This window comes from Lipotes vexillifer, unplaced genomic scaffold (assembly GCF_000442215.2).
Source record: "Lipotes vexillifer unplaced genomic scaffold, Lipotes_vexillifer_v1.1 scaffold1767, whole genome shotgun sequence".
NCBI lineage: Eukaryota > Metazoa > Chordata > Mammalia > Artiodactyla > Lipotidae > Lipotes > Lipotes vexillifer.
In genome coordinates, this window is record NW_006777072.1 from 48641 (window position 1) to 58022 (window position 9382).

General features: G+C 51.9%; 1 protein-coding gene across 1 annotated transcript; it reads right to left on the minus strand.

Moving 5' to 3' along the window:
* Positions 1-5397: 5397 nt before the first annotated feature.
* LOC103084291 (transmembrane protein 42) lies at positions 5398-8906 on the minus strand. Its single transcript, XM_007450758.1, has 3 exons — positions 8668-8906; positions 6670-6816; positions 5398-6059 (listed from the first exon to the last, which is right to left on the minus strand). The coding sequence occupies exons 1-3, from the start codon at positions 8857-8859 to the stop codon at positions 5919-5921; spliced, it is 480 nt and encodes a 159-aa protein (XP_007450820.1). The 5' UTR covers positions 8860-8906; the 3' UTR covers positions 5398-5918.
* Positions 8907-9382: the final 476 nt, after the last annotated feature.

The following is a 9382-nucleotide window of genomic DNA, read 5'->3' on the forward strand; positions in this document are numbered from 1 at the left end:
TCAAGTTGAAAAAGTTAGAGATGCTTGTGATTTTTAAAATCTTATTCCATATTTTGAACAAATAATGCCTGCACATGGCTCAAAATTTTAAAAGTACCCCTAGCCACTTTAATGCATCCTAGTTGCTAGTTTCTTTTAGATCTTTCCAGAGATGTTATATGCACTGAGAAGCAAATATGTTTATGCATAATTTCCCTTCCAATTCATACAAAGGGGAGCAATGTGTTCTGCGCTTTGAGTCTTTCCATGGAAAATGTATCTTGGAAACATTGGAGATCTTTCCATCAGCATGTGGAGACCCGGCCCATTCTTTTTCATGGCTGCATAGTGTTCCATTGTATGGCTGGCCCATCATTTATTTAACTAGCACCGTATGCATAGGCATTTACGTTGCTTTCAACATCTCACTAGTACAATCAGTACTGCAAAGAATAAGCATGTACAGAGATCATTTTACCTGTATGTGTGTATTATCTACAGGAAGGATTTAATGCCTTGAAGTGGAAATGTTGGGCCAAAGAGCTTAAACATTTGTAATATTGATAGACATTAATGCTCTGCTCTCCACAGGGGCACTTGTCATTTTCTTAAGTGATGTTAATTCTACTGAAAGGAGCCAGCCTGGTGTGGCAGCAGAAGTCCCAGACCAGGGGAGAGGGGATCTGAGACGGAGCCCCAACCCTGCAGTAACGCGTTGCATGTCCCTGGGAAAGTCGGCTTTATTTGATTCCTCGTCTGAGAAGTGAAGGGACTGAGTAAGGTGCCCAGGGACTTCCCTGGCGGTCCAGTGGTTAAGACTCTGTGCTTCCAATGCAGGGGGCGTGGGCTCGATCCCTGGTTGCAGAACTAAGATCCCACATGTCCTGTGGCACAGCTGAAAAAAAAAACGAGTAAGGTACCCAGGACCCGACAGTCACCTTTGCTGCCATAAGGAGAGGCAGAGGTACCCCGGTCACTTGGAATAATGAGAACCGGGTCAGCAGCTTTCTGCCGTCCTCCGAATAAAAGAAACCAAGCCCTAAGTGCACACAGCACTTACAAAAACCTGAGGCTGGGCTCTGTCTGCAGGGAGGCCCTGGTCCTGCTCTGGGGGCTCAGGGATGGGAGGGGGATGCTTACTTGTCTCTGTATTTCCTTTTCCATCATCAGAATTTAGCGCCATGTGCATGAATTACCTATTCAAAAGTTAAATTCACTATTTAGAACAGAAACAAAGAGAAGCCTTCTGGAAAGCACCCTGGCCTGGGAGGGAGGAGGTCTGGGTTTTAGCTGCTTCACTTCTCTGGGCCTCCTTCATCTCCTTTGACCAGTGAGGGGCTTGAACAAGATGAACTTTCTCTGGTGACTTCCAAGCCAGAGTGAGTGTAAAAGCATCCAAGGGGAACAGACTTTGGGGTCAGACAGAACTGGGCCTGAGTCCTGGTTCCCTCAACAGACCTGCTGTGTGACCTTGGGCAAGTTACTCAACCTCTCTGTGCCTCCATCACCTCATCTGGAAGATGGAGATAAGAACACCCATGTCACAGGTCTGTTGGGGGAGTAGGAGGTCATGTGTCTAAAGCAGGTTCTATGGTACCAGGCTCAGTAAAGGGAGCTGTAATCAGGTGAGGGCAATTCCAAATACTCTACAGAAAATAAGCTCTACGGGGAACCTTAGAGAGAGTGTCCATTCTGACATCCTCAGTTTACAGATGGAAAGTGGCAGTGCAGAGAGGGTGGGATATATTGGGTGTCAGCCAAGGAACCCAGCACGCCTTCCTTCTCTCTTCCTGCCCAGAACTTCTGGGCCTCAGGAGATGTGGCTGTAACTCAGTTCCTTGTGTGATGGCATTTTATCCATCAGCTGGTCCTAAAGAGTCGTCTATTTTCACGTTCCCTGCCTGGCACAGGTGACACCAGGGTCTGGTCACAGGCCACTGGGACTCTGAGGCCCTAGTATTGCAGCCCCCAAACCACGCCAGGGTCTGGCCTTCCCAAGTGATAGATCCCAGCCCACTCCTGGGATATTGGGGTCAGGGACATCTCACTTAAGACCCTCTGCTCTCTACTCACAGAGGGGACAGGCTTCAGGCCCTACCATGGGATAGGAAGTTCAAAATACAAACTCTCCTAGAAAGATAGGCATGGACCGAATTTCACATTAACCCAGAGATGATGGGATGAAGAAAAGGGAGAAGAGAGAAAGGCGGGGAAGAAGGGCCTGAAAACAACAGGAGGGGTGAGAGGCGGATATACATTTCAAAATGAAACTCACAGGGGACTGATTTTATAGCCAGGAATGGAATCTTCTCATTTCTGTGTCCCCAGCCCATGGCCTGGCACACGGTCAGTGCTCAACAGATGAATGAATGCACGCGTCAATGAATGGGTGAGCAGCTCAGAGAGCTGTTGTTTAACTGGGATAATGTGTGAGGAAAGGCTCTGCACCACGAATCTCTCAGTGCCGCCAGCGCCTGGCACACAGTAGGGCCTAAGTCGCTGTGTGCTTATGGCACGGGCGTGCCTCCCAGAGGTGAGGGAAAGCTATGTCCTCTTCTTCCAAAGGAAGCTGGTAGTCTATTTTGGAAGGAGAGCCTCATCAGCATTGTTTTGGGGATTCAAACCTGGCCCCGATCAAGCTCTGTGAGCATCTCCCGGTTCTGAGGAAGAAGGGAGGCGAGGCCCTGTCTAAATCATAAAGACGTTGCATCCTGATACATTTTCCTCCCTTTCTTGTGGAGACAAGGAGTTAGTAAATCCACATCCACAGATCTGCAGGAGCAAAATCTTGTCTTCTTGTATCAGAAGCTATAAGCTCATTTCTAATCTGACAAGTCCACACAAAAACTTGTACACAAATATTCTTATCAGCATTACTCATAATAGCCACAAAGTGGACACAACCCATATGTCCATCACAAGGTGAATGGATAAACAAAATGTGGTACGTGCACACAATGGAATAGTATTCAGTCATAAAAAGAAATAAAGTACTGATACATGTTACAACATGGATGCACCTTTAAAATATTATGCTAAATGAAAGAAGCCAGACACAAAAGGCCATATACTGTATGATTCTATGCCTATGAAATGTCCAGAATAGGCAAATCCATAGAGACAGAAAGCAGATTTGATTGCCAGGGGGCTGGGGGTACCGTGACGTGGAGAGTGACTGCTAATGGGTGTGGGAGTTTCTTTCTGTGGTGGTAAGATATTCTGGAATTAGACAGTGGTGATGGTTGAAAACTTTGTGAATATAATAACAAAATACTGAATTATACACATTAAAAAAGAAATAAGTAAAATTTTAAAACCAGAAAAAAAATTAGTAACACTGACCTATCAGGCCATTGGCTATTGAAACTGGACGTCAAACTGCCAGCTCCAGAGCAAACAAACTCCAACCCATCATCCAGGGTGCACCAGAAAGACAAATACAGATACACAGTTCATTCTCTTATCAAGATACAATACCTCTGGGACTTCCCTGGCGGCGCAGTGGTTGAGAATCCGCCTGCCGATGCAGGGGACATGGGTTCGTGCCCCGGTCCAGGAAGATCCCACATGCCGTAGAGCGGCTAGGCCCGTGAGCCATGGCCGCTGAGCCTGCGCATCCGGAGCCTGTGCTCCGCAACGGGAGAGGCCACAACAGTGAGAGGCCCGCGTACCGCAAAAAAAAAAAAGATACAATACCTCTAAAATGAATAAAGAGACACAATGAACACTTCCTCATCTTATTAGGTGGAGACACGTGTCTCTCTGCTTTTTGAAAAATGACAAACCTTCCTCTTAGACAAACATCTCATTGTGTCCCGTGGTCTCCTGCAGGCACATCTGTTGAGAGTAAGAGGGTCTGGGTCAGCACCAAGCATCTTTATGTATCCAGCAGGCGTCTCAATGGGAGGCTAGGTCCCCTCAGGACAACGTCTGCTCTGAGATGGACTTCTTGCCCTATTCGTGAACTGCTCAGGGAGGCCCGGCCATCAGCTCTCAGCAGCCTTCACGTCTGGCCTTGGCAGGGTGCCTGACTCACGTATGTGAACACACCCTGCAGAGCCCTGACTGGTCTTCATCTTCCTCACAGGTAGAATAATGGGGTCAGATTTGATCATGGAGTTGCGAAGAGTGTTCCAGGTAGCATCACCTTCAGAGGGGTAGGAGGTGAGACTTGGGGAGTGCTGTTAGACACTGGAAAACAGGCTCCTCATCCACAGGACCTCTCCGGGGCTTTAATGTGCTGAAGGGGGAGGCAGGATGCTTATATGGATTAAGAGCTGAACCCTGGAGTCACACAGTGATTTGGGCATTCATTAGCTGTGTGACCTTGGGCAAAGTGACCCAACCTCTCTGAGCCTTAGTTTCCTCACCTCTAAAATGAGAGTAACAAGAGTACCTCCCTTCCCAGTGAGGCTGGGAGGCTTCAATGTGTCAAAGTGGGGCTAGTCAATTACCATTCTGTGAATCACAGCTTGGCCTTGGCCCTTGTGGGAGCTCAGAAATCACAGCAAATTGTGCCCTGTTGGATATGGAGGAGTTTTCCAGGGACAGAGGAAGGGGGAGGGAATCCAAGGCAAAGGGAAAAGCAGGCACAAAAGCATGGAGGCACGACTGGCTGTGGTGGCCTCGAGAACTGCTGAGATGCAGACGTGTGGGTGAGTGGGGGAGGGAAGGGGGCAGCAAGGGAGCAGCTGGAGAGGGGGCTGGGCCACAGCAAAGTCACTGGGAGCCACAGAACAGCTCTGGAGAGCATCCGGCCACTGCCACGAGTAATGGAGAGCAATGAAGGGGCTCTGTGCGTGGGGGGGGGGGGGGGGCCAGCTGGACACGACCCTTCTCTCCCCCAGCCTCGTGGCTAAGAAGGCCCTCTCTCCTGCCGGGGATGTGAAAGGAGACCTCCTGGGGCCGGCAGTCAGGCTCAGGAGAGCTGAGAGGGCTCTCAGACAGCCTGGGGAGCCCCGGGAAGCTGGGGCAGGTGAGAATCGCACTTGAAGCTATGCACGGGGAGACGGTGCAGGCAGCAGACAGTTTTGAACTAGGAATTAGATTCACGTGGCGGAAGATACAAAAAAGTCACGAGACCAAAAGGCAGAAGAGGTAACATGAGGGGGTGGGAGCAACCTCTGGGCCAGTTTCCTTTCCTACCAAGTAAAATAAAACTAGGCCCCCAAAGTGAGGTCAAGCTTTTCACCTTGGGACCAAGAAAATGGACAGATGCTCCTGAATTTGAAGAGCGCCAGCCTGGGTGAAGTCAGGAAGGAACCACGCAGGCAGGCAGAGAGCAGTCAAGCCCCAGGTCTGGAAGCGGGGGGAGGAGTTTCAACTCCCCCTCTGGGAATTGCAGCTCACCCTGGCTGCTCTTACTCCAAAAACTTAGGAAAGGAAAAAAAGTAGGAAAGAATTAAGATTCCACACCTGGCAGTTTTAACTTACAAAAAAAGTATTTACTAATCTAATTTTCCTTCTCTTGCCATAATCCAGAAGCATGACGCTGACGGCCTGACATATCAGTGTGAAGTTGTCAAAAGCCCCACCAGTCACTGATTCCAAAATTCCATGACTGGCCTTTGTTAGGCAACAGGACTGCAGTTACAGCATGGTTTCAAGTCCATACAGGCAGCCCACCAACCCCAGGGTCTCCCACACCTGCCATGGCTCACTGGGTGGGTTGTGGAGCGTGAGAATCAACAGCACAGAGCAGACGGACCGAGAAGGCTTCGGGCAGAACACTGCTGCGGTGTACTTCCCCTAACAGAAGCCAGAGCTGTCCACCCGCAAGGCTGCTCCGTCACAGGCCTGGTTCCCTGGGAAGCATCTCTCTTTGGCCGAGGGTCAGAAGGCTGCACACCTAGATCGCCCTGAGAAGCAGTCCCCACACGCCAACCCGAGCCTGAGCCGCCATCACTGTCTTTCCAGCGGGTCTGCGCAGCCCGCTGGTGCTATTGCTGCTTGTGTGGAAGAGCCTTCCTGGGTGGTGGGAGCTCCCTGTGGATCAGGGTGAGTCCGCAGAGGATGAGGAAGACTCCTCCCCACCACAAGACCTCCTGGCACTCTCCATACAACACAAAACCCAGGAAGGCCTGCAGGACAGAGACAGCTGTGAGGCTGGGCAGGCACATGCCCACCGGATGCGACCACGGTGGGTGGGCACCACCTGACTCCCCTGTGGCTGAGTGCCCTCCTAGGGCGGGAGGAAAGGTCTGGAGCTGGAAGTCTCGGGCCTGAAAACCATCTGTTACCTTCACCATATCTCACCTGGAGAAGTGGGGAGGGTACCTCCTCACAGCATCGGACCCAGCAAAGCGCACAAGCCCAGCAGAGGCCGGCAGCCAGGCCCAGCACACAGCTGGTCCACCAAGTCCTCCCTGCCTGGACTGCAGGGCTGACTGGCTCAGCCCCACCTGGGACAGAAGAACCTCGACCCTCCACATCTCCTGCCTGAGTTCACAGACCCCTGAGGAGCAGCAAGTAGGCTTTTGACAGTTGAACTTCATCCCCATCTAACTTGAGAATTCCTCCAAGTTAGAGATTAGAGGGGCAGCCACCGGGAGTCAAGACACAGCCCCAACTCTGCTTGAGTTCCTGGCCCTTCTCCTATGTAGAAAGCAGGGGTTGCCCAAGGACAACCCACCCAGAACCCTCCCAGAGCCCAGGTTTGGGGCAGAGAAACTGTACGCTCAGGCTACTCACCGAGCTGAGGATATTTGAAAAAGTTACTGTGACAGATGCAATGGCTGAAGACATGGAGAAACTGAGGCCCCGGCTAAAGAACGTCCACATCAGAGAATTGGTGGTAGCCATCACAATAATGCCTAAGACGCAGAAGCCCACGTTCACCTGCAGGAGAAAGTGTCACTGCAGCCACGGCCAGCCCTGGGCAGCATGACCGACAGACCCCCTCACAGCACCCAGGGTCATGGTTACTGCTGGCAGCTGGGCCACCACAGCCTGAGGGTCCTCAGAGCTTTCCTGCACAGGGCTTCACTTAACCCTAAGCAGGGAGCAAACCCATTTAACAGCTGAAACAACCTCAGAGAAGACACTTATTTGGCCATCTTGCTAGCCATGTGACGTTGGGCAGAAGTAAAATGCGAATCCATACCAGTTATCTTCTATTGAACACCAGTCCCTTATTGGCCTCACAGTGACCAGTGCATGAAGTTCAGTCTCAGCAGGCCAAGTGGTTATTGCTCAGTCTGAGGGATGAGTAAATCAGGGGCGGAGTCGTCACTACCCGGGATCAGGTAAAGCATGAATTAGTCTCTCCCCACCCCCCACCCCTATTCTGTGAAGGCTAAAACTCACTCAGGCCGGTCCCACTGGGCATTCTTGAGCTTTTACTCTGTCCCAGGCCCTGTGCTAAGTGTTTTAAGTACATTTTCATTTATTCCTTAACTTCATTTTACAGATAAAGAACCTGAAGCATTAAGTAACCTGCCTAAAACGCCACAGATGGGGGGAGCCGCCAGTATTCAGGCCCAGGAAGTGTGGCTCCATGATCTAAACTAGGACACAGCCATGCTTAGGGAAACCACACGGGGGAATATTTGACTGGTGACCCCAGGCATCACTTGGAGAACTTGCAGATATTTCTTTTTTTTTTTTTAAAGGAGAGCATGGAAAGAAGAGAGGATCTTTAGAAGCCTCCTACACAAAGGATATGCAGACCCCTTGTTTGGTTTTGAGTTATAAACCTGCCTGCAGACACAGCTGCTTCCCCTGGGGATGGTGCCCATCTACACCTCATCCTCTTACTTCTCATCAGCAGCTGAATATACAGAGTCTTGAGGATGGAGTGTCTCTGTATAATTTACACAGAAGCATTTTATGTGCCAGTGCCAGCCTGCTTATGTAAAGGCTTATGAAGGTCTGATGCACAACTGAGAAAACTAGAAAACCTCATGGCTCATAGTCACTCATCTTACTTTGGACTACTTACTCCAAGAATTACACCCAACAGGATACCAACCTCGAGCATGGCAGCTCCCACTGGATTAGCTTAAACCTAAAGAATCAACCTGTCTACTGTCCAGGTCAGGGCCTAACCCTGGGTTGCAGATGCAATGAAATCTCTTTAACAAGCAGAAGGAGGCCTATGACTCGCGACGGGAGAGGCAAAGGTACACCTTTAGCAGACATGGGGAGGCAGTTAAGGAGTTCTCAACACCGGGGTTATGTCCAGAATGTTTCTCTCAGTCTCCCTTATACCGAGGATATTCCAAATTCCCAAGTTTCCGCCAGCAGGGGAGACCAGTCAAAACAGCGATTAACTACAGAGTTAAAGAGATGGGCAACAGGTGTCTCACCTTTAGAGCCATGTGGAGAGAAATGTTCGGGCACAAAGGGCTTAAAATGAGAGGTAGAGAGTGGATGTAGGAGGTGTGCGTCTTCCCCGAGAGTGAACTAGCCCAGTCGGAGGACAGATTTTAGGTCCCAGGTAAGGGAACAAGTCTCAGTCCCCGAAGTCTCTTACCACCTACAATGCACGAGGGTTGGGCGTGATATGGACTCGAGGGATGCCTTCCTGCCCACGCTGTCAGTAGTGCCCGGCTGCGGAGGGGACCAAACAGGACAGCGGGGGTGAGGCGGCCCCCAGCCCCGCTCCATCCCGAAGCCCCGCTGCCCCGTAGCGCCCCTCCTGCCCCGGCCCCACCCGCCGGCCCGCCGCAGCAGCGCCCCCGGTTCGACCTCGCTGCCGAAGGCCAGCTTGGCGGAGGCGGCAGCCAAGGCCCCGAACGCGCCGGCGCACAGGCAGTTGAACACGCCCCAGAAGCGGCGCCGCATCGCTCCCGCCTGGAGATGCGGGGGGAACCCGGCGGAGGCGTCGGGGTAGGCAGCCGCGCACACCCCTCCGCCGGCGAACTGAGGCCTTCCCTCCATGGTGCCCGCCACCACCTCTCCGTGCGCCCGCCGCGCCAGCCACCGGCTGGGCCGAGATCGCTCCGCGATTGGACGGCGGCCTCACATGACGAGACGCTCACGTGAGAGGGGTGACCAATTGAGGCTCCGCGAGGGCCTCGAGGGGCGGGGCCGCCGGCCGAGCCAAGGACAGCCTTCTCCCGAGGGTGGCCGGCTTTCCGTGTTAGGTTTAGGCTTTCCGAGGAGCACTGCTGGACCGGTGTCCAAGGCTGACTGGTACTGTGGTTGCTGTTGTAGAATAACTCTTCGCTGCCTAGCAGTTTCAATCCTTGTCACTCGGTGTGGTCCAGCATCAGCTTCCCTTGGGAGTATGATTAAAACGCCCAATCCCAGGCTCCGCCCCACATCCATTGAATTAGCATATGCATTTTAGCAAGACCCCCAGGAGTCTGGCCTGCATCTTCTAGTTCGAGAAGCGCACAACGTAGAGATGCTTCGGCAGAGGGCGCTAGAGACCGGCAGATCCAGCGAGAAAGCGGGGGTG

Coding starts and splice junctions, on each gene's coding strand:
- LOC103084291 (XM_007450758.1), bottom strand. CDS start 8,859: ATGGAGGGAAGGCCTCAGTTCGCCGGCGGAGGGGTGTGCGCGGCTGCC. Junction 6,817..8,667: donor AGCTGGCCTTCGGCAGCGAG/GTCGAACCGGGG, acceptor TTTCTCCTGCAG/GTGAACGTGGGCTTCTGCGT. Junction 6,060..6,669: donor TTTCAAATATCCTCAGCTCG/GTGAGTAGCCTG, acceptor TCTGTCCTGCAG/GCCTTCCTGGGTTTTGTGTT.